We start from the raw sequence: 26,413 nt of genomic DNA, 5'->3' as shown, positions 1-26,413 counted from the left end.
ACACAACACGGAAATTATTCTCAGAAAAATCACAGAACAAATTACGAAAAATGGCCCCATCAATCGAATGATGCGACAGTATAATCTACCTTGAGCAGTCATTAGCATCACTATGTCAAAAGAACAAATTAAAAACCGACTAAAACATAATGGAAATAATGCATAGCATGTAAGTAAACCATTGTAACCATTATATGTAGTCTACTTTGCTTGACGAAATAAATAAATAAGTACCTACTTTCTCTTTCGTTAATAACCGTTTCTTGTCGTGTTTGTCGTATTAAAAGCTTGATAATAGCTTCTTTCATCTATCTGTGAGCTGACAATGACTGGGAAAGTCTTAACATGGCCGTGTGGATGCAAAGAGAAAGTCAAGGGAGAGAATTTGTAAATACTACTTAGGACCTAATGCATTGTTCGGTTTGATTTGTTCTGGATCTGGATTTGCGGGAATAGTTTAAAGTTCGTGTGAAACGGAACAAAACTGTTCATTAGCATGCCAAACATTTAAAAAATGCTAAATTTTAACGAAAGCTGAGCCTTAGATTGAGAAAACTGTGCAGAACAACTTTGTCGAGGACCGCAAATTGATGCGATTTCCGTGCAAAAAGTTATTATTTTTATGCTTCAGGCCTCGCTTTAGGCCTAGTGCTTCGCGCATACCTACAAGTTTATATACAGTGGTGGCCTTTAAATTAGCACAATAGAGATCTCCAAGCGCAATCTCACGAACACTAAAATTCAACATCCATACATAAAAATAAAGAAGAAGAAGAAACAAAAAGGTATCGCGATATCACAACTACTTAAAAAGGTAGCGCGCGGTCTCACGCACACTTTTGTGCATCTGGAGAACTCTATAGGCCGATTTTCATACAAACTAGCCAACTTTGGTATGTTGCAACTATGTTTTGTTATGATCAATTGAGCTGAATTTTGCATGTATGTAATATCAAATTATTGGAAGCGCTTGCCGGAAATTTACGGGCTGGTTGAAAATGGCCAACTAATTAGCACATTTATAATTCGAAATTTCCGAAGTGACCAAGCTGCAGGCAATAAACAAAACGCAACGAAACAATTGCTTGTATCTTGAATACACATTGTTGATAGCGTGATCTACATCAAGAGATTTTCCTGTGCTGCTGTCAACAGCTGAGAGCGAACTATCTACATGATTTTTTGACATAAACAAAAGGACTTGCTAGAATCCAGCATTTGAATAAATGAACTACTTCACAACATTTAAATATAACGGCGCCGGTGGTGTAGTGGTAAGCGTGATTACCTTTCACCCCAGCAGGCCTGGGTTCAATCCCAGTCGGCGCCGCCGGGATGTTCTGAAGTATAACATCTCTGATCACGCCTTCCTTCGGATGGGAAGTAAAGCCGTTGGTCCCCGGTTCATGAGTTGATGGGTCGATAGGTAGGGTCCAGGTGTGGGAGCTGCCTTCCTGGCACGTCGGTAGTATTGGTGCTCAGCACGGAAAACAAGATCGACGGAAAAAAAACAAACCAAAGGAAAAAAAAAAAAAAAAACAACATTTAAATATTGTCATGGATATACATTCAACTAAAAGGAAATAAATGGCAAAGACTTGTTCTCGGCCAAACTTTCATTAGGTCGAAAGTAACAAATGTAAACATTAACACACTTGAAACCACCATCGCCATCAGATAGAGGATGATTTCCTCTGACGTTCAAGTTAATGTATACATTTATTACTTTCTACCTAATGAAAATTTGCTCGAGCGTTCTTTTCTTCTCTTATGACTGTTTTTATCATTTACCATCACACGCAATGAATAGCGCTTCAATTTTGAATATCTTCTCTGTTACGTACGAGCGAAACGAAAAAATCAGTTCATTATTCATTAACGAATGCGTGTTTGTTGATATTCACCAGTACTTGATTATCCAACCCAAAATTTTCAAAATCAGAAGCGATCCTCAAAAGCAAAATAATCAAATTCCTTTGGGCAAAATGACTATTCGCCAAATCGACGATCAAATGCATTGTTTACAAAAGCTGATACGTCCCTTTGAAGAAGTTATCGAGAAATGTTGACTTCGATACTCAAAGGTTGCCTTGATCAAGAGAATCTTTTTATGTCAAAATTCAATTCGTTTCAATGCATTTTGACGGAATTAGCGAATCAAAGCAAGGCCAAATCTGGTCATGCAACACCTAGTTTTAAGATCCACAATTACAAAAATGATGATGTACTAAAAAATGTCATGCACTTTGACATATATCAAAACGCCATTACCATTTTCACGCATTCGCCATCTGTGAGTCAATCGTCACTTTGATTCTTCAATTGCAACTCGTAGGACTAAAATAGATTCAAGAAGCAGTGTTAAGGCTCACGCACATTAGATCCGGATCACACGCGTTGCGGCAAAGTGACAGCTAAATCTATTGTCTAACTGTCAAATTTACGTCAACGCAACGCAAACGGATCTAATGTGGGTGGCCCTTTATATTTTTAACAAAAGACATATAAACAATTCAGGCGAAACATTTGAAAACGGCACTAAGCTTTTCAAAACAAAAAAACATTTCATATTTTTTCCAAATATGTTCGCAAAAGAAAGTTAAAATACGGGTTATGCTTTGCTTAGTAGGACGTAAATTAGATCAAAAAGCCTAACACCTATATTCATAACAAGAACATAGTATTTGTAGCATCGAAACGAAAAAAATCTCCTTAAACCCATGAAAACCGCTCCTTTGCTGCGTAGCTACTAAAATTTACTATCTGGCCCTCGTTATTTTAGTAAGAGAAGTGAGCGACTAAAATTGACTAAAATAAGATTCAAGTTAAAAAAAGCATCTAAAATAAAAGAACCTTAAAGAAGATTCTAATGGAAAAAATCCGGACACATTAAAAACGCTGCCATTAACCCTTAAATGCATAGTGTTGCCATTTGGCAACATACCTATGTTGGTCTTTAAACATGGTGAAACAACATTTTAATAGTAAGAACAATATATACTACAAGAAAAAAAAATCACCACAAAATAAAAAATCATGCATTTAAGGGTTAAGGCATTTTATGAGTATTATTTTTTCAAAATTTCAATGAATCAATAAATGAGAGTGTATAGAATCACAGTAGGCAATCTGCAGTTGTGGGCGGAAAAGCGAAACTTTCGTTACTTCTGGGACCATGAACCAGCAAATTTACTGTCTTTTCTGGAGCAGCATGAGGTGGATTGTCTATTCTGGATTCATGCTACCACTACTCAAATTCTACCAAACAGTGATACAGCGAAAATGGCGTCACAGTGGTTCCCAAGGAGATGACTCAGGCCAATACTCCGGAACTAAGGCCAATTGAGGAATACTGGTCAATAGTAAAGCACATACTGAAAAAAATGGTGGAACTGCAATTGATCTGAAGAATTTATGCAATGGAATTTGGCAGCCGAACAAGTGGAAATAGGGCTCGTGCAAAAGATGATGGGTCGTGTACGAAGAAAAGTTCAAGCACAGGCCTATGGTAAGAAGGAAGATTGAAACAATGGTCGCATAGCTGTTACATTGAACTTTGACATATAAAACGCATTTTTAAACCCTAACCAAATTTTCGTTCGTTTTTTTTTTTGTGTTCAACCTTTAAAAGAAACTTCTTATAGAAACTCAGTGTAGACGCTTGTTCGTCACTTCTCTGACTAAAAAACCAAGGACCGGACAGTAAATCTGAATAGCTACGCAGTAAAGGAGCATTTTTCATCGTTTTAATCCCAAGTAGCATTGCAAGTTTTACCGAGGTTTTGAAGCATTCTTCAAGTCTAAATCATGGTCTACAGCCTTGTACTTGTCAGCTGCCTTGTACTTAAAAAAATAGCTGTTATGGGTATCGGAAAAAGAGATTTTTAGTAAATTTTCCGACAAGTTTCTTTGTCAATACTTGAAATCATCGTTTGTCTAAAATCATGGCAGATTAGTGTGCCTTTTGACTCTGAAACTCAAAATCCAATTGATATCACAGAAACAGTAGAAATAAGATACAATTTCCGTCTGTCAATCTAATTAGTGAAATTTGAAAACATTTAAGCTTCATTCAATTGCATTGGATACGCTGTTCTAATTAAATGTGCAAGAATCGATACTTAGTAGGGTATGTGTGGCAGTTTTGGCACTAGTGCTCCAGCTTTTGGTCCTAGGGCCTAAATCTAATTTGATATTTTTTTGCAAACGTGGTTTTAAATTAGACCGTGGTCTTTATTTCGTCCATCGTTAAAGCTCAAATTTGAAGCAAATTTGTCAGCTTATGAAAGTATCGAAATCTGTTTACAAATCTTCAACAATCGTTGAGTTTGCAAATTTGCACAAGCTTGTTGACAGTTCCCGTCAAAAAGCGTTTTGTATCACGTTACAGATTGGCGTCGATAACCATGACGCACGCATCAAATTGCCAAACCATACTGCAATAAAATTCTGATAAAAATAACCGTTTCAAGCCGAAACACAAACTCTTGCGGTCAGTTTGTACGCTCGAAAGAAAAAACGTCACACATTTTCAATTTCAAACTTGTTTTTTACCATCGTTTCTTCATTTGTTTGGCACTCCAATTATCAACAGTTTTGTTATCAACGTCCATTCTAAATTCTGCGAATTATCATCTTTTACCGCACCGAGTGCGTTGTGTTTTGCACTGCTTTCTGCTGCAAATGTATCACTGACTGTTGTGTTGTGCTGTGGCATTATCATAAACAGCGAGATGAAATTTATACCTTCCTATCAAATTCGTTTTGGTCTGACCGGTGTCTTTTATTTATCGCGCCCTGTTGTCACACAAAAAAGAAGCTCTCCGGATGGTTTAACTCAGCGCGTTCTCTCGTTTCGATATTTTTTGTTCTACTCGGCGTCTTTGGCTGCTTCGCTGAACATGGGATAACATTTCGAGCCAGTGTTGACTTTTAAACGACCTCTCCCATGGATGGTGTTGTATATTTCTGCTTTTTAAAATCATTCCGCACAATCAAGGCTTCGACCACGGTTGATCAAGTTTCAAAATGGAAAGGGAAATGTGCAGCAGAACAGGTGCACCCGATAAATTAATTGATAATCAGCGTGGTAGTTGATTTTGAATTATCAGAAAATTTGGGAAAATGTCAGGGAATTTCAAAATGAGAAAATAATTTTTGGGACATTTAAACGATGCTCTTTATACCTTTGAAAAACGCTCTTTTACCATAGAGGTAACTCTAAGACCACTGGGTCCCGAAGAAAATCATTATTATTTTTGGCTCACTCAGTACCAGAACAACGGTCCCAAGCAGTCCCAAGCTATTTCACTCACCCCTGCATGTTCTGCATGAATCCACACACCCCTGATGTTATCTGTCAAACTTTCATAGCGAATCAAAACAAACATAGTTTTTTTTTTTTATAATTACTTTATTTGTACAGGCTCAATCGAATAAACTTTACAGAGCCGAGTTATCTTTTGCGTTATACATTATTACTGTCTTAAATTTAAAGTTAAAGGAACTGGACCGAGTACTCGCGGTTGTCTCGAGGTTAGTGGAGATTTACAATTTTTTGGATGGGAAAAGGGAAGAAGGAGGTTTGAGATGTGGTTTACGATACAACTATTTAATTAATCCTAAAGCATGAAATTATTTCTATTCATCTTGAAAACAAACATTGAAAAAAAAACCCACACGTACAAAATACAAACTAAGCACAAGGTTAATCAAACTTACAATCTACGGTTAATATCCTTAAAGTAAACATATATGAGTTTCATAAACTCCAGATCGCGTCTAGCCAAAATATCCCGAACTGGAACATTAGGTTGTCTACCTCGAGCCCGAAGGGAATCATAAAAATGTGATCTGACTCCACGATACTCCGCACAAGACCAAAGGATGTGATCAGCGTCCTGGTAACCTTGTCCACATTCACAGAGATTGCTGTCTCCCAACCCCACACGGAACAAGTGAGCGTTTAGACAATAGTGATTGGACATGAGACGAGACATCACGCGTATGAAGTCTCGACCCAAGTCCAACCCTTTGAACCATGCAAACTTCGACACCTTAGGGATAATTGAATGTAGCCATCGTCCCAAGCTCCCTTCACTCCATTGATGTTGCCAGCTAACGAGCGACTGCTGACGATAAATAGAGAAAAATTCACTATAGGCGATCTGTCGATCATAAATGTCGCCTTCCATAGCGCCCACCTTCGCAAGTGAATCCGCCTTCTCATTGCCCAAAATTGAGCAATGCGAAGGGACCCACGCGAAGGTGATGATGAAAGAGCGCACGGATAAAGTACTAAGCAGTTCTCGTATTTTCAAGAGAAAATACGAGAAGTGCTTTACCGGCCTAATGGAACGGATAGCCTCGACAGAACTGAGACTATCCGTAAAAATAAAGTAGTGGGCTGGAAGAAGTGAAGCAATAGTTTCCAAAGTGTAGTGAATTGCTGCCAGTTCAGCCACATACACAGAACAAGGAGCTTCAAGTTTTCGAGAGGCGCTATGAAATTCATTAAATACACCAAAACCAGCGGACTCCTCTATTAGAGATCCATCTGTGAAAAACATTCTTGCAGAATCAACATGGCCAAACTTTGCAGCGTATAATGACGGAGCAATCATAGGACGATGATGCTCTGGAATTCCGCGGATTTCCTGCGTCATAGATAAATCAAAATTCACTGAATTGCCGAAATCGGAGAAGATTACACGATTGGGAATATTTCTTGAAGGGCTGACATCCTGTGTTAAATATAGGTAGTACAAAGTCATAAAACATGTTTGAGGATTTAGCTCCAGAAGCTTCTCAAAATTTGCAATCACCAGTGGGTTCATTACTTCGCAACGGGTGAGGAGCCTCAGAGATAACTCTGAAAAACGGACGGATAGTGGCAACATGCCCGCCAGCACTTCGAGACTCATAGTATAAGTCGAGTGCATGCATCCTAACGCGATACGAAGACAACGATACTGGATCCGTTCCAGCTTGATGATGTGCGTTTTAGCTGCCGACTGGAAGCAAAAACTACCGTACTCTAAAACCGATAAAATCGTTGTCCGGTACAACGTCAGAAGATCTTGTGGATGGGCTCCCCACCACGTTCCGGTAATTGATCGAAGGAAATTGATCCTTAGTTGGCATTTTCGTCTCAGATACTCAATGTGGGATCTCCAGGTGCATTTGGAATCGAACCAGACCCCGAGATATTTAAAAGACATGGAATGAGTGATCGGTTTACCCAAAAGTTGAAGCTTCGGTTGTGCTGGGCTATGCTTCCTAGAAAAAACGACCAACTCAGTTTTCTCCGTGGAGAATTCGATACCTAGCTGAATAGCCCAAGTAGACAAATTGTCCAAGGTATCCTGTAAGGGTCCTTGCAGGTCAACCTCTTTTGGCCCTGTGATAGACACTACGCCGTCATCTGCAAGTTGTCTCAACGTGCAATTGTCACTAAGACAGACATCAATTTCTCTAACGTAGAAATTGTACAAAAGGGGGCTTAAACATGAGCCTTGGGGGAGACCCATGTAGCTAAATCGAAAAGCTGTAGAGTATCCATGAGAAAAGCTCATATGTTTTTCTGACAGCAAATTGTACAAAAAATTATTCATTAATGGAGACAATCCACAAGCGTGGAGTTTCTCTGAAAGAACTTCAACGGATACTGCATCAAAAGCCCCCTTGATATCCAAGAACACAGAAGCCATTTGCTCTTTCTTAGCAAAAGCCAACTGAATTTCCGAGGAAAGCAACGCGAGACAGTCGTTCGTTCCCTTACCCCTACGGAAACCAAATTGAGTATCTGAAAGAAGGTGGTTCGTCTCAACCCATTTGTCGAGGCGAAAAAGGATCATTTTCTCCATCAATTTCCGAATACACGACAGCATCGCGATGGGCCGATACGAATTGTGATCCGACGCGGGTTTATCAGGCTTTTTAATGGCTATCACCCTTACTCGTCTCCAATCGTCGGGAACAATATTGAGCTCCAAGAACTGATTGTAAAAGTTCAACATGCGCCTCTTAGCGACGTCTGGGAGGTTTTTCAGCAAGTTGAACTTGATTCTATCAGATCCCGGGGCAGAATTGCCACACGAAAGGAGAGCGAGTGAAAGTTCCACCATTGAAAAAGGCTGACTGATTTCGTCTACCGAATTCGCGGTTTCGCGAGGAATCAACTGCGACGGCACGGAATCCGGACACACTTTTCGCGCGAATTTAAGAATCCATTGATCCGAGCATTCCTCGCTTTCGTTGTTAGTAGACCGGTTACGCATTCTTCGCGCCGTACTCCAAAGCGTATTCATAGACGTTTCGCGCGACAATCCGTCTACAAACTGCCGCCAGTAACCCCGTTTTTTGGCCTTGATGAGGCTCTTGAGTTCGCGTTCAAGAGATGTGTATGCGTTGAAATGCTCGCGTGTTCCGCGTTTCCGAAAAAGTTTAAACGCGTCGGACTTTTTACGGTAAACCTCCGTGCATTGTTGATCCCACCAGAGCGATGGTGTTTTCTTACGAATAGACGATCGCGGCACCGGTCGTGTTTGAGCTTGAAGTGCGCTGTCGACGATGAGATTAGAGAGGAAATTATATTCCTCCAACGGCGGAAGCTCTTCCACTGACGATACTGTATCGCCTATCGCGGATTGGAACTTAGTCCAATCGATGTTACGGGTTAGATCATACGCGACGTTAACGGATTCTGACGAGTTGAACCCACTGGCAATCGAAATTTTGATCGGCAGATGATCACTACCGTGCGGATCCTGGATTACATGCCAAGTGCAATCCAACGATAGTGAATTGGAGCAAAAGGTGAGGTCTAATCTGCTACCATTCGAGGATGGACCAGCCAAACGTGTTACTTCTCCATTGTTAAGGATTGTCATGTTGAAGTTGTCGCAGAGATCATAAATCAAAGTAGAACGGTTATCATCGTACAGATCCCCCCAGCCTGTACCGTGGGAGTTAAAATCTCCCATGATCAACCATGGAGCGGGAAGTACCGCACATATGTCGAAAAGTTGTTTGCGATTAACAGACACTCTAGGAGCAATATATACAGAAGCAATACAAAGGCTCTTACCTTTAATGGTAGCCTGACATGCGACAACTTCAATACCGGGGAATTCGGGAAGATTCACTCTATAGAAGGAATGGCACTTTTTGATCCCCAAAAGTACCCCTCCTCCACGTGAATCCTCACGATCCAATCGAATAATGTTAAAATCATAAAAAGGGAGATCAATTTCTGAAGAGAGCCATGTTTCACAGAGGGCAAATGCATCGCAATTATTGTTATGGACTAAATACTTGAACGAATCTAATTTCGGAATAAGACTTCGACAATTCCACTGTAGAACAGTGATCAAATCCCCGACCTCGTTTGGAAAATTATCCATCGAATGAGATGATAGCTGCAAGAAGGGGCCATTTTGAAGTCAATTGCTTCAAGAAGGATTTCACAGTGGGAAGCAATGTGAGGACAATGCTTTTCAGAGGATCAGAAATGTTGAGGTATTTGAGAATACCGTCCACAATGTCATCAAATGAGAACAGCCCAGATGAAGAAGGGGTTTCTGTTCTTAAAATTGGGGCATCAGGGGTTTTGGATGTCCCCGGAAGAGGTGGGAAATCCTGGGTATAATCAGTTCTGCGGAATCCAGGAGGAGTAGAAGTCTCCTTTTTTCCACCACTCCTTGATTTGGGCAAGCTGATTTGGGGTTCTTGATCTGCAACTTTCCGCGAACGGATGCGTTTTCGTTTCCGGGCAGAACCTTCCGGAAAACTGAAAGAAACTCCCTCCTCAGCCAAGTCAGAGCCAGACTCGTCATCTGACAAAAGAGCGAAGGGATTTGTTTCGTTGGTCGATGGCTTGGCTGTCTTAAGCATTTCTGCAAAAGACCGCCTGGAACGTTCCTTAAGGGAGCGTTTCATTTTGTCCCCGAGCTGTTTGTACGCCGGGCACGACGAGAGAGCATGAGGAGGAGTTCCATTGCAGTACACGCATTTTGGTGCAGTAGCTGCGCAGGCGCCATCCTCATGCTTCTCCCCGCATGTGGAGCAGCGTGCCTTGTTGCCGCAGTGGGAGGCCGTATGTCCCAACCGCTTACAATTCTGGCAGTTCATGACCCGAGGTACAAACAACCGCACAGGAAGACGAAGTTTTCCCAGCTCGATGTATTGAGGAAGGGCAGATCCAGAAAAGGTCACCCGAAACGAGTCTGTGGGGGTAAAACTCTTTTTACCCTCGCTGAGCGATACTGACTTCATTCTATGAACGGCCAGTATCTTTACCGGAGGAAGCAAGGGGTTCTTGAATCGGCCAACCGCTTGCTTCTCCAGTACCTCGGGGTTCAGACTCGCCTCAGTGACCACGCCTTCGATCTCCACATCAGAAGCTGGAATGTACACCCTATATTCCAGTGTGAAAAATTGGGAAACAGCAATTTCATTGGCCTGTTTCAGGTTAGCGACGGTCACACGAAGTTTGTTGTGCCTAACCTTCGTTATTTCGGTCACGGCAGAGAATCGCTTTGTCAGATCATCAGATATCTGAACAACATTCAAGGGTTTGTTTTTGGGCTGAAAATAGACAACCCATGGGCCAGTCGAGTCATTCGGGTAGGCCCGCAATCTGGTGCTTTTCTCATCCTGCCCATTGACAGAGTGAGACGACGAACCAGGGATGACATCATCATTATTCTGAGATGAATGGTCATCCATGTCGTCTTCTGACAAAACATCCATTTTGTTCAACTAGTGGGAGCGCAAAACGCTCTCCCACTGAACACACAGACACAATACACAGAAAACACTACAAACACAGAAATACAAAATGAAAATTTAACTAATGGGGGAGTAAAAGAAACAAGAAAAAAAACAAAAACTTATCTGATTATCCTATACTACTACCACCGAGCGTTATATGTGTAGGCGTTTACACAGATGGCTGGGAAGCGACGCGCAGCGTGGATGACCTTCGCTGTGGTGCACTTGATCGAGGCGCGGCACTCAGCGCACACAGGCGCACGATGAATGATGAACGATATAGATGTAGAAACGGGTGCTCACACTCGATGATGATGATACGTGAGCGGGTATGCGCGAGCGCGTGTGCGTGACCACGCAACGATGATGCTCAAATTGGTTTGCGAATTACCAATAGCACGGATTAATCGTTCCGAAAATGACACTTTCTACTACAAAAAAACTCACTTTTCGATCAATTTACCGGGAACTATGCCAGGAGTCACTTAGTGAGAAAAAACTGATAATTTATATCAAGCGAATACCGAGAAAACTTCCAAAACAACGGAGCGCGAAACAAGTCGACCGTACTTCTTGCTAGGGGAACAAACATAGTGTAGTAATAGAATTTCAACTAGAATAGGGTACGTTAATCGTTTGCTTGGGACCAATAGGCTACTAAAGTGGTGAGCCAATTTAAAATCGTTAGTTTCGTATTGATTGTTGCTTTTACTGCGTAGCTACTCGGATTCCAGAAGAAGCTTCTTAAGAAGATTATGCTGCTTCTGCTGCTGAAAATATGTTTATTTTGGATGCTCATTCTAGACGCTTCTACGTCGCTCCGCTCCTCAGACAAAAAAAAAAACATGTGTAGGCCAGTAAATCTGAGTGGGAGACGGCCCCAGCGTTGTGGTTAACATCCAAACACCTCATGCCAAAGTCACAAGTCTAAATATCATCCCAATCCCAATCATCCCAATACGTGGTTCGAAACGGAAATTTAACAGGAAACATTATCTACACTGTTATCATTCGTCTTTGGCGGTTGGTAGAAGTGGTTTATAATTAAATGTTTATTTAAAGTTGATTAGGGTGGTCCTCATTAAAATTAAAATCATGAATCTAACTTTTTTGTTAAAGGTTATTGGTGGTTACATTCTCGGTTACAAAACATAGTTCAAGCAACTTTGGTGAAGACACCATTTATATAGTTCTTTATTTGATCATGCTAGAGCAATTTCTATGTTTATAGATAGGGTGCCCAATGGTGGCAATGGAGGGTTAAAACGAGAAAGATAGGGGCACCGTGCCCCTATCTTTCTCGTTTTAATCCTCCATTGCCCAAGCCCGCTTTTTGGCGGGGTAAATTTAAAGAGCTGGGGAAAAAACTCGAACTTCTCAACAAATGATGTGCCAGAATGCAGATTTAGGTTGAAGGATATGTTTTGAGCCTGAAATTGAAACTTTAGGCTAAAAGTCTCTTCTACAAAGTTGTTCCTTAAAGTTAGGCCCTCATTTTTATGACAATGAATTCTAGGATGGTTCTTATTATCATTAAAAACAAAAATATTCAGCAAAGTTATAGCTGAGCTAATTTCAAGCAACTTTGTAAAAAAGAACTTTTTTGTATCTCTTAAGTTAAGACCGATTTAGAGCTATTTTCTTGAATTGAGTTAGGGTGTCCCTTAAAAAACAGTTGTTTTGATCTAGTTTTCTTATTTCAAATTTCTCAGCAAAGGTGTCTTCAAAGAACTTTTAGATCTTCAGAAGGTTTAAATTTTTGCTGCACAGAGCTTGTCGACATCTTTCACCGATCAAGAGTTATTGACGTTTTTCTACTAAAAATATGCCCTTTTCAAATGTTATTATCTCCGGTTGGGGCAAACAAAAAAAAGTTTTTTTACGGCATTTGAAGGCGTATGTTATTCTCAATAATATGAAAAAAAAAGAGGTACGGTGGTGGCCATTAAAATAGGACAATAGCCGATTTTCATACTAAGTATACATCTAAGTGTGTGTTTATGAAAGCTCCAAATAAATGTTATGCAATAAGTTTTTAAATAACGTTTATTTTCGATAATCTGTGATCAATCTTATTACATTTACAGGAATTGTATACATTTAATGGCACCTAAACACTTAGAAATAACAACTTTTACACGAGACGTAGTCCATCATGGACGTAAATCATGGAACGGAAATATGTAAAATTAAATGCTCTCAAACCCAAACATAAGCAACTCGATGAAGAAAACGTTTAATTGAATTGATTTTCTCGTTTCTTTCAACTGATTCTTATGTCAAAAGGGCCGCTTACATGTATCGGTCTCAGGTATGTAGCATAACTGGAACTGGAACCACGGTAAGAAACAAGTACCCAAAATTAAGTTCCTTTCACTCAACACGTGGCTTCAGTGGGGCTAGGTAAAATTAAGTTAAACAAGAAATCTCAATTTTGAGTAATCCTGATGAAGAATCCATTGAGTAAAAATTACCTAACGATCAATCGAATGGAATAGGTGAAAAATACTCAACGTACCAGCATCCAACCGGTTTTCGTTGCAACTTTTTTTGTCACTACCCCCTACACAAACGATATCTTAGATGGTACGACCATACCGCATGGGATGATATCCTGAATTGGTGGTTAGGCGTTTCTTATGTTTATGCGGGATATATACCAAACACTAACGAAGACTAATGTGAGGACTAATTGAGCAGCAACGGAGACGATGGAGCACAAACAAATGACAGCGTCGATGGTAGTGCAGGTTGCTATGATTTTCATCCAAAATTAAGTTAAAACTACCCAACGGTGAAAATATAACGGTTGAGTCCTATTAATTGAAAATTGAGTTCTTTTTTACTTTGAATCGCAGCGTGTTTTAGTTAAACGGAATGTATCGATAAATATTTCAGGATATTCTTCGTAAATTAATTTACGCAATACAATTTACTATCATGTACATTTCAAACAACTACGGAAAGTACTAATTCAATCAATAATGACAAATACTACGTTTTGAGCTAAACGATGATTAACAGAAAATTAACTTAAATTTGAGTTCATCTATTATTACTCAATAGATGAGTAAATTTGACCCATCGCCGCTTTCCTGATTCACTCAACGGTAGACCTCAAATGATTGAACCCAACGGTGAGTTTTTTTAAACCTAATTGTGAGTATTTTTTTCTTACCGTGCACCTAACATAACTGGAAATAGGGTTACCATATTAAAAACTTGAAAAGGAGGACACTTCATTTGAGGTTTGGAGATTAAGGAGGACAATGATTCCCTTTCTTAACATTAAAGGAGGACAATAAATTTTCATCAAACGTTTTAATAATATGTGCGCTATCACAAAATTCATGATTTGCAGATTCAATTGAGATTGTTCATAACTTGTAGTTGTTACCAATTCAATTCATCTTCTCGTTATACTTCTGAAAAATGCATCAAACTAGCCTTCATAATTCATTTTTGATACTTGGAAATGATCTAGTCTAGCTGATTTGTATGAAAACTACAGCTTTACAGCCTTAAACCCCCCCCCCCCACTTTTATCATATTTTCATGGAATATCTAAGCAACCTGTTAATTTTACCATTGATTCAGCATAGGACTCTAAGGCTGCTGCCATAGTGGGAGCGAAGAGGCGCGCTTAGCGTTCTATACAAAAGAATTCCTATTATTGATATTATTCCCCAGACAACCAGAATGCACGTATATTCAAAGTTGTTCCTGTGATATACAAACAAACAAATCCTATAGAATGCAAAAAAGAGCCTATACCTACAAAAGTGGAGGCCATATACGTCCAAATTTTAATTTCTTTTTAAACTAGTTGATTTGACATTAGGGGAAACGCTCCTATAGTTGCGGTACGTTAGGTTCCTATAGTTGTGTATGGAGACTCCATACACAACTATAGGAACCTAACGCTTCTAACGTACCGCAACTATAGGAGCGTTTACCCTATATATGATTTAATCAGTAATAGCAAATTCAATTTGAAAAGCCTTGCGATGTCATCCGATTAAATTTGTGATACAGAACGATGGAAAAATGATTCATCGCATATAAGTCGGAAATTTTCATTCTTTACGATTTAACTTAAACACAATGCGATGTATGTCATACTTACATACGATGTTGACTTAAACTGTAGTTTTTTACGATACTGTATGTACATTGTTATACGACTTCTGGTTGTCTGGGTCCTTACATTCGATTTCACGATTTGCGTGCCTCTTCGCTCTCAGTATGGTAGCGGTCCAAACAAATCAAACGTAATTAAACGTATACTATGTGTCATAACTGTTAACTCACCCACGCAAAGAAACACCAGCATCAGGTAGGAGACAGTTTCGCCTACTAACTGGTGTTGTTAGTTTCTGTGAGTGAGCTTGCAGTTGCCACAAATCGCCGATTGAAGTGATTGTTTACAAAATCAGATACGTCGATTTGAATAGTTATGCTTGAAATACCTAAAATCCCATAGAACCAGAACGTCAAAATCGAACACATGTTGAATTAAATCTGTGTGGCTGTGTTCCATTTGGTGAATTTTAACTTAAATTTTACAGATATATTTTTTTTTTAATAAACCTGCTATTGTACCAGAGTTATTTCTGGAAGACCAGAAATCAATTCGAACAAACACCTCGAAAATCACACGATCAACAACAGAGAGGTTTTTAAACATAATAATTTATTTTCGAAATTTCAAATTTATGTAAAAATTCACAAAAATGGAACACAGCCTAAGACTGTGTTCCATTTGATGAATTTTCACTGACAGTTCGAAAATAAATTGTAATGTTCGAAAATCCCTCTGTTGTTGATCGTCCGATTTTCGAGAATTTTTTTGTTAAAATTGATTCCTGGTTTGTCTGAAATAAGTCTGGTAGAATAGCAGGTTTATTTGAAAAAATTTCATCTGTCAAATATAAGTTACAATTCACCAAATGGATCGCAGCTTAAATGTAGGGGGGTTGACAGCTGTAGTATACTCCTAGTCCCACCATCGAATGGCATTTGCTAGATAAGATGAAGTTGCGACATAATTAAACAAATAATCTCTGTAAACAACGCTCTTTGAAAATAATTTTATGAATATGTTACTGGAAAAAAAAAATGCGAGGATTAAAAAGGAGGACATTTTCGGGCAAAAGGAGGATGTGGAAAAATTATTGAAAAAGGAGGACAAGTTCTTCTTTAGGATACCAACTGAACCAGGTTCTCTAGTGAAACAGTGGAATTTGTAGCTTTATTTAATGGATCTACTTCAGGACATACAGTGCACTGGTAGTTACAGATGACGAGTTCATAACTTAACGTCCACGATGTCCAATTAGCTAAACACCGATTTCAGTAACAAAGATTCTTCATTCACTGGGTTTCATTATCTGTTTGGCCAGCAACAATTTCAATTCCAGTTCCAATTATGTTAGGTACTATTGAGGCTATTACCAACAATCAATACGAAACTAACGATTTTAAATTGGCTCACCACTTTAGTAGCCTATTGGTCCCAAGCAAACGATTAACGTACCCTATTCTAGTTGAAATTCTATTACTACACTATGTTTGTTTTGATTCGCTATTAAAGTTTGACAGATAAAATGAGGGGTTATTGGTTTTTGCTATGTTTCGAGGGGTGAATCGATTAGCTTGGGACCGAAGAGAGTACCAGAGCTGTGCCAAAAAGTTGAGCACGTTTCTGCGGGACCTTCTAGTCTTAGAGTTACCTCTATGCTATTACCACTTGTTAGAAAACATCTAGTGCGCGATAGTCTGTTTTTATTCGTACTCTCATGCTCTACCGTCGTCTCTCTTACACAACACAAACGGTAGAACAACATTCGAGCAAAATGAAAATTTTCAAAGAACTATCATATGACATGTGTGATTTCGTTCTAATTCCTCAATTTGGTGTAAATTAAACCATTTCTGATCAGAAATGTTATTACTAGGACATCTTTGCTTGCTATTTACAGAATTCACACAAGCACAACATCAGCAGCTCTTATTATGAGAAAAACTAAAATACATACATTCGTGACGGTCTTCGGCAATAGTGTCGTATGACAGAGTCTGTCTAATGACATTTTAGTTTGGTATTGTAATTTGATAGCTTGTTTTGCAAGTGTCGGAAGTAAAGGCAGTCGATTATCACAGAAAATATGTCGACTACGGTGACCACTTACAAGACCGGGTCGGGCTAATGTATAGAAACGCGAGAATTTTTACAACAGGGAATCTATTTTCTTGTATTTTGACAGTCGACTGCGTCGCCCATAGAGCTTTTTTTCGTTTAATCGGCGCACACTACCGCACCATTTAAATCGAACGAGTGCGAGCAAGAGGGAAACAGATTAGTGGGAAAACAAACCGTTCATTCATTCGTGTGTGCTGGATAGAGAAAGACTATTAAACGTCAAAAAGGTCTATAATGAAATAGTTTTTGCACGGTCGTTTCCGCTAAAGAAGAACACGTCACAGACAGAAAAAGCCATTTCCTTCCTCTTAAGGTGCGTTTAGACTATCTGATTTGTTGGTCTGATTCGAGCGGACTGCTCGATAATTTTGTCGGATGCAATGTTCGAATTCGTTCACACTTTTTCGACATGATGATTAGATTTGACGTTTGATTTGTCGAACGTAATAGATTTGTAGTTAATTTTCATTCGACTCATTCAGCAAAATAGCCGCAAGTGAAATGAATATATTGATTTTTTCTAAAACTTCAAGGATTTGATTTGTGTTTTGATGACATCCAGCAGCAATGTAACCCGATTTCACTATTCAATGTGTATACTGACTGATTTTTATTTTCCAGTGTGTTTGGTCGTCAACAAAACAGTTTTTATATATTACGAAGTATGTATTATATAAGAATAAGCATGCCAGACAGCAAGTCTGAGAGCCTACTGAGAATGTTTTAGAGATTCAGAGAAATTTGTTGAGCTTCAGAGTAGTTCGTAGATCTTGTTAAAAGAACTACAAAACTTCAGAAAATTTTACAGAAATTAAAAGAAATTTGCAGAAATTCAGAAAAATTCACAAGATCTTCAGAAAAATGTTCAAGAAATTTCCAAAGCTTCAAGCAAGATTAAATATTTTCAAATCAATTTGAAAAACTATAAAAATTTTTTTGGTAAATATTCAGGGAACTTCGCAGATCTTCAGAAAAGTTCAAGAATCTACAGTGTTGTTAATTATAAATTATTGAACATCAGAAAAGTTCGTAGATTTTCCGAAGCTACAGAACTTTGAAAAAATCTCATGGTCCTAGATCTTCAAATAATTTTTTAGACCTTCAAGAAAGAGTGCAGCTTTTGTGGTGCATTTTTAGAATGTCAGAAATTTTAATGTATCTTCAGTTTAAAGAAATATTTATACGATGTCAGGGAAATTTGTAGATCTTGAAAGAAACATTTAAAACATCAAGGAAGCTCAAGTATTTTCAGATAAATTTTGAGAACTTTAGGTAATTTAGAAGATCTGCAGGGACATTTTCAGATGTTCAGGGTAGCCCGAGAGCCTACAGAGGAATTTACAAAACTTCAGACAAGTTTGCAGATCTACTGAGAAATGTATTGAGCCTCAAGGTAATTCGTAGATCTTGAGAATAAAACTACGGAGCATGAGACAACTTTACAAAACTTTAAAGGTATTTGCAGAACTTCAGGAGAGTAGATATTTAGAGAAATCTGTAGAACTGCAAGGAATTTTACAGATCTTCAGAGACATTAAGTAATTCAGTGTTTCAGAAAAGTACTTCAATTCCAAAAACCAATCTCAGCGAAGTATGAAAGTCCAAGATTTTGCAGAACTTTATGGAAGTTGGAAATAGATAGATCTGAAGAACTTTAGAAAAGTCCGTATACCTTAAGAGAAGTCTGTTGAACTTCGTACATTTTTAGAAAAAAAATGCAAAACTTCAGCAAAACTCACAGAACTTCTGGAAAGTTCACCGATCTTTAGAAGTATTTTCACAACTTCAGAGAAATTCAAATATTTTCAGATAATTTTTAGAGCTTTATGGAATTTTAAAGTATTTGAAATAAATCTGCAGAACTTTATGGAAGTCCAAGAATCCACAAAGAAATGTAGAGAACTTTAGAGAAGATCTGCTGAAAAATCTGCAGAATTTTATTGAGGTTCTTGGATTTTAAGTGAAATTTACAGAACTTCTGGGAAGTTCGCTGACCTTTATAGATATTTGCACAATTTCAGAAATAAAATAGTAGATCTTCAGAAAACTTCCTTAAATTTCCGGGAAGCTCAAAAATTTCTAGATATTTTTTTATACTTAAGGGAATTGCGTAGATGTTCAGAGATATTTGCAGATATTAATTGAATCATGATAATCTACAGAGAAAATTATAAAATTTTCGAAAAGTTCGTAGATTATTAGACATCAAGTGAAGATTTAAGGATCTTAAATCGGCATGGATTCAGGAACTTTGTAAATTTTTAGAGAAATTTGCAGATCTTCTACAGAGAACACACAGGATTTCTAAGAAATCCGTAGCACTACCGAGATCTTCAAGAAAGTTTGTTGATCTTCAAAGATATTTTACCATCGAACAGGGACGTCCGATGGCCTTCAGAGAAATATGCAGAATTGAGATCTTTACAGAAATTTTCAGAACTCAAGGAATCATGTAGATCTATAGAGAACTTTTCCCACTACCTTGTCGACAGTTGGTATCGATATCCTGGCGAAGTTTTCTTAATATCGCAGTTCTTGAAGGACAAGATGAGCCAGATCCCTGCCGGTGTTCCTCCTGAGTAACCATTTTCTAATACACAAAGTTCATCTTCTCCTTCTCATTTTATTTAAAAAAAATAAAGGCAAATACGCTTGCCAAAGCTAGGGCAATTTTCCGGTAGGTTGCTCAGTTTTTAAGGATTTAGAAGCGAAGCATTCACTGCGTGCTTACTGCTTATGTTATTGATGGTCTTCAAAGAACAATCATACAAACTGATGTGACCGCTCCAAATCATCTGGAACAGATTGCACAATGCGAGATAAAATAGCCGAATTCCGGCACAAACCTAGGTAATTTGTCCATACCGAACAATTACAATCGTATTCGAAGTTTCATAAAATTCTGAGAGGTAAAATTTGAAAATCGTTGGCGTGCAATGCTCCACTGCAGCATTCACGATGATCGAGATTTCGAGATCGATGATCGAGATCGAGCGCCTAAAGGGTGTCCACGATGAAATTGCCACACTATGAAATTGCTCTAACTTTTTAACCGTTGGGTAGAATTTAATGAAAATTTGGGTGGATTTAGTTCATAGTGCAAGTTTTAAAGTCCTGTGATCAAAACTCGCGGAAATGGAGTCGAAAGAACAGCTCGTGCGTGATAAAATCTTGCGCATTCATCACGAGAACAAGGATCTCTCGCATCGTTCCATCGCTAAAACGTTGGGAATCGCGAATTCCACGGTGTCGCGAGTGATTAAGCGGTTCGAGGAACGGTTGACCACCGATCGGAAGCCCAGAAGTGAAGGAAAAAGTATTCCGTACAACACCAAAAATCACAACCGCGTAGTTGGGGCCTTCAACCGAAATCCGAACGCCTCCGTTAGGGATGTGGCTAAGAAGCTGCACCTAAGCCGAAGTTTTGTCCAGAAGGCCAAAACTAAGGCTGGGCTTCGAACGTTCAAGGTACAAAAGGCCCCTAATCGCGACGAGAAGCAGAACAAGTCCGCCAAAACCCGTGCCAGGAAGTTGTACCTCAACATGCTGACGAAAGTTGAATGCTGCATCATGGACGACGAAACATATGTGAAGGCCGACTTCAAACAGATCCCCGGCAACCTGTTTTTCACGGCCAAGGATAAGTTCAGCGTTCCGGAGCATGTCCGCACTCAGAAGATGTCCAAATTTGCGAAGAAATTCCTGGTTTGGCAAGCCATCTGCACGTGCGGGAAGCGGAGTGCACCTTTCGTGACCCAGGACACGATGAACGGACAGGTGTACATAAAAGAGTGCCTCCAGAAGCGGCTGCTTCCTCTCCTGAAGGCCCACAACGTCCCAACAATCTTCTGGCCGGATTTGGCCTCATGCCACTACTCCAAGGACGTGCTGAAGTGGTATGCGGACAATAAGGTCAATTTCGTGCCGAAAATGTTCAACCCTCCCAACACTCCGGAGCTCCGCCCCATCGAGAAGTACTGGGCGATTATGAAGCAGCACCTTCTTAAATGACCTAAGGTAGTGAAGACAGTCGAGGAACTGAAGAAAGTATGGGTTTACATGCAAAAAACGGTTGATTCACAGGTTGTGCAGAATCTTATGGCCGGGGTTAAGGCCAAGGTGCGGGCATTTGCGTATGGACTGTAAATAAAATACGAGTAAAATGGTAAAATGAAGTTTAATAGTTATTTCTCAATCCCTGAAAATTTGATGGCAATCGGATGAAAACTCGAATTTTGCGAATCAATTTTGTGTGTGGCAATTTCATCGTGGACACCCTTTAACTTCGTTCACGTGGATTCACGCAGCGTTGAATATCAAGCAGATTTGTTGTGAAACATAAGTAAAACTACAGGGTACTGGCAGAAATAAAGTGCTCATATCGTATTTTTCGTTTGATTGCTATAACTTCGTAATATGCAGCTGTAGAATTTTTATGTATTTGAACAAAATACAGTAGGGCTTTGAATCTTCTTTCGACTTATGAAATAAAAATACTGATATTATTAATATGCTTTTAATTATTAATAAAATCGTCATTTATTGTTCGATTCTTCAAAACCATGAACATAGAATTTAGTATTTCGTGTGCCCTCCCTTAACCTTGATGACTGCTTGCAAACGCTGTGGTATACTTTCAACCAGGTTCTTTAAATGATTTTCGTCAATATTCTGCCAGGCATGCTCGAGGGCTTCAAACAGCTTATTTTTGTTTGTGACTTCGCCTTTGTCAACCAGGCTAAAAAATGGAACTCGGATGTACAGAAATTTTCTTAAAACCCAAACAAGTAAACCTTTTGGAGATCAGAAAAAAAGTTCTTAATCTTGAAGATTTTGTATTTAATGACTACAATGTTTTACAGAGAAAAAAAGATAGATATTTGAAAATATTTTATAAAGTATTAAATTTGGAGAAAAAAGTTCTGGGAATAATCATCTAAATACTAAATGTATAAATATATAAACTATAAACAAGTGTACCAAGTGTGACTGTTTTCCTATTTTTCACTAAATCTATATTTCATTCTCTTAATTCACAGGAAGTGCCTCGCAGTCTCGAGTGGCATTTATCTGTCCCAACAACGCAACCTACATCATCAGTCAATGGGCATGCTGGTTCTCCGGACAAATTGGTATATGATTTTGTTTTTTACAAATTACCCAATGAAAATTTTCTCAAGCATATTTTTATTTCTCATTTCCATAGCTGTCCCCTTGAATCCAAAATATCCCCAAGACCTGCTAGAATACTACATTAAGGATTCCGATGCATCACTGCTAATTGCGACACCAGAGTTCCAAAACATCGCCCAACCTCTGGCTACGAAGTTGGACAAAAAACTACTTCTCGTACATCACGATCTACTGAAGACCGAAAACAAGCAGCCGCAGGAAGAGGAAGCATGCTCCTATCTTGATCCAAAACGTGAAAATTTGCTACAACTGAACGAGAGCCTGGTGGTAGAGGGGTGCCTAAATGGAGAGTTTTATCGCGATGCCAACGCCTTAATCTTGTACACCTCCGGAACTACCGGTAAACCGAAGGGTGTTGTGTTAAGCTTTGCTAATTTGGATGCTCAGTTTAGTGCACTGTCCCATGCTTGGCAGGTCAAAGGGAACGACTCAGTTCTTCATGCTCTTCCGCTCAATCACGTTCATGGAACAATCAACGCGTTGAATCTGCCGCTGACCCTGGGGGCCAAGTGTGTCATGTTGCCCAAATTCGATAGCAGCAGTGTTTGGAGTTATCTGTTGAACGTCAACATGACCAGTAAGGAAAGAGTAAACATTTTCATGGGAGTTCCTACTATGTACGGGCTGCTGATCAAGGAATACGACAATGTATTCGGAAATAATGCACGAATGAGTGACTACGTGAAGACACATTGCAAAAACAAGATCAAATTGATGATTTCCGGATCGGCTCCATTGCCCGGTACGATCTTCAAAAGATGGTTCGAAATCAGCGGTCATAATTTGCTGGAACGATACGGAATGACAGAAATTGGTATGGCCATCTCAAATCCTTGCATTCAAGATAAAACTCGGGTGCGCAAACAAGGCTGCGTTGGAATGCCTATGCCCGGAGTTAGCGTGAAAATTGTAGACAAAGAGAATAACAAGGAACTGACTCTTGAAGGAAAACCAAACGAAGGATATTGGAATCCTGCTCCAGATGCCAACGTTGTGGGCTCCGCCGGGGCTGAAAAAATTACCGGAAATGTTTACATCAAAGGCCGGTCTGTCTTCCAAGAATACTGGCAAAAGCCCGAGGAAACCAAATCAGAATTTGAAAATGGATGGTTCAGAACCGGTGATACGGCTGAATACAGCGATGGAAGTATCAAGATTCTCGGAAGAACCTCTGTCGATATTATCAAATCAGGTGGCTTTAAACTGTCCGCTTTAGAAATTGAAACTGCCCTCCATGAACATCCAGACATTACGGATGTTGCTGTGATTGGATTGCCGGACGAAACCTGGGGCTCGAAGGTGGTTGCCGTGCTCAGTGTCAAAGATCCCGAAACGTTTAGCATTCCTCGGTTGCTAGTGTGGCTCGAACAGAAGCTACCGAAGCAAGCAATTCCCAAAGAAGTAAAACTAATCTCCGAAGTTCCACGGAACGCAATGGGTAAGATCAACAAGAAAGACTTGGGCGAGAAACTGTTCGGTGAAGAACAACAGAAGCAGGCAAAAGTCGTGGAGTAAGTTGGGCGGTCCAGTTACGTATCTGTGTGTTCCATTATTGCTTAGTTATGTACGTGTTATGCTATACGACATTTATCTTAAACTTCGCAACTTAAAGCGAGGAATGCGAGATGATAAAATCATGAAATACTAGTCAACGATGTCAGACTGGATTTTGAGAAGGACTAGATTAGTTGTATGTCAAGATTATTATAGACTTATTCTTTTCAAGTTAATACTTGTGCACATTTAACATACATTACAGATAAACTCCATATCTTACGATGACAAAGCTTTTTCATACTTAAAGCTTACACAATTCGATGTTAGCGAAAAAGCTACGATTAATAAAATTTGAAACATTCACAGACAACATTGTTGAAGTACTGATATAGGTTTGTGGTTGCGTTCTTGCTATCTAAAACATATTCGAAAGCCATCAGTAAGATTTGATTGTAAGGCTGTGTTCCATTTGGTGAATTTTCACTTAAATTTGACACTTCGAAAATAAATTATGATGTTCGAAAATCCCTCTGTTGTTGATCTCCCTATTTTCGAGAAGGTGTTTGTCAAAATTGATTCCCGGTCGGTCGGAAATAAGTCTTGTACAATAACTGGTTTATTAGAAAATTTTCCATCTGTCAAATTAAAGTGAAAATTCACCAAATGGAACACAGCTTAAGTATTTATTTTTAGTACTGGTACCTAGACATATCTTCTCCTAATCTAATCTATAATCTAATAATATATGTAGGGGACAGTTTGTCCACCTTAAGGCTCTGAACCATTTGGTGGTTTTTTTTTTAACTTTTGGTTAAAATTTGACTGAAGGAAAGTTATTGATTAACCCTGCTATCCGAGCGTGGTTATTTCTGACAGACAAGAAGTTAAATTTTGACAACCTTGGCTCGAAAACCGGTCGATCGACAGCACGGGGATTTTCGAACATAGAAAGTAACTTTCGAAATGTCACTTTTAACCACGAGTTAAATTTAACTCAGCAAATGGTTCACAGTCTAAGGCTGTGAACCATTTGCCGAGTTAAATTTAACTCGTGGTTAAAAGTGACATTTCGAAAGTTATTTTCTATGTTCGAAAATCCCCGTGCTGTCGATCGACCGGTTTTCGAGCCACGGTTGTCAAAATTTAACTTCTTGTCTGTCAGAAATAACCATGCTCGGATAGCAGGGTTAATCGATAACTTTTCATCTGTCAAATTTTAACCAAAAGTTAAAATAATCCACCAAATGGTTCAGAGCCTAAGAGAATCATCACTACCCGAGCAAAGTCTGAGATCAAATTGAAATCTAAATTTGATGTTGTGATTTCGCTGATAATGATTGCTCAGGTTGCTGTCGTTTTGGTCGTTTTAACGGTTAAAATATCAAAATTGAGAGCAAAAAATCTTCCTGTGACATCACATTGAAAACTATTTCTGCTATCAGTGAGAGCAAACTGAAAACTCAATTTGATATCAATTTTTCCTGTTGATAACAAAACAAGTATTCAATTTGATGTTATGCTAAGGCAATGAAAACAAACCCGCAAAAGAGCAAATGTACAGCAAAATGAAAACAAACTTTCTCAATTTCATAAACTGAAATCAAATTAGGATTTCAGTTTGATGTTGATATCAAAACTTGATTTCAATAAGCTGTCATTTTGATGCTGGACTTTACTCGGGATGCCATTCGATTACCTATAGCTTGAAACGGATAATGTGATTTGAATCGAGTCGATAGGTTATATCGCTGTCGAGAAATCGTTAAAAACGTACCGTGTAAATTGTGAAAAACCGTGTAAAAAAACCGTGTAAAAAAAAATCGTGTAAAAAAAGACTTCAGTGTACTATCAAATTCTCTACAAAATCTGTCAAATTTCAAAATACTGCGGTTACTGTGGCGGCAATAGCCAGGCAGATTGTAGTTCCGGACCTATGTGGTTTGTCTTATGGAACGTATAAGGCTGATGTTTTGGCAAAAATGCATAAGTGAAACACATGAATAACATAATTGATTTTCGTTTGGTGTAGGAGTAGTAGGGTAGAGAACTACTTCGGCCTAATCGCCCATTTTGGGCCTATCGAGCAGAAAACTTCAAATAAATCCATGATTTCAGAGTTAACAAGTCAATTATGCGTTTGGTACGATACTTTAGTTAATAAGCTACCGATTGAAGTCAATGAGAACGCGTGGTATTAAAGTTTGCATCTATTATTCCCAAAAAACAAAAGAAGCGCTCCGACCGAATCAATTTTTATCTTCATCCGATACGCCGAAGTGAATTCATTGGCGTTCCAATGGCGTTTCAATGCGTTAGGCCGAGTTTGGCGTCAAGAAGCAGTGTTAGACTTTTGACAATATCTTAACGATTGGTTTCTCTTTATCAAATCTTACGGTACATACGGAAAGGTAAATAAATTTGGAAGCCATCAGTAATAATAGCATTCCGTTTGGTGCTAAACTACAGTAGATTAAGAAAGACTAAGTGTGGGTTGTGCTTAATAGGCCGGAAATGGGTTAGTTAACCCTACCAACAATCAATACGAAACTAACGATTTTAAATTGGCTCACTACTTGACTAGCCTATTGGTCCCAAGCAAACGATTAACTTACCCCATTCTAGTCGAACTTCTAGTACTGCACAATGTTTGTTTTGATTCGCTATGAAAGTTTGACAGATAAAATGAGGGGTTAGTGGATTTTCCTATGTTTCGAGGGGAGAATCGATTAGCTTGGGACCGAAGATAGT

At 39.0% G+C, this 26,413-nt stretch overlaps 1 protein-coding gene across 1 annotated transcript in view; it reads left to right on the top strand.

Moving 5' to 3' along the window:
- The window catches only part of Acsf3 (Acyl-CoA synthetase family member 3), a 31,552-nt gene extending 7,498 nt beyond the window's left edge, over nt 1-24,054 (top strand). The window contains exons 2-3 of the mRNA XM_065235754.1: nt 22,015-22,107; nt 22,182-24,054. Coding sequence (XP_065091826.1) covers nt 22,015-22,107; nt 22,182-23,683 — 1,595 coding nt within the window. The 3' untranslated portion in view covers nt 23,684-24,054. The remainder of the gene's footprint in view (nt 1-22,014; nt 22,108-22,181) is intronic.
- The last annotated feature ends 2,359 nt before the right edge of the window (nt 24,055-26,413 follow it).

Source organism: Ochlerotatus camptorhynchus, unplaced genomic scaffold, assembly GCF_037179485.1.
Source record: "Ochlerotatus camptorhynchus isolate MF236.1 unplaced genomic scaffold, CSIRO-AGI_Acam_v1.1 ptg000503l, whole genome shotgun sequence".
NCBI lineage: Eukaryota > Metazoa > Arthropoda > Insecta > Diptera > Culicidae > Ochlerotatus > Ochlerotatus camptorhynchus.
This window is presented reverse-complemented; position numbering and strand designations above follow the sequence as displayed.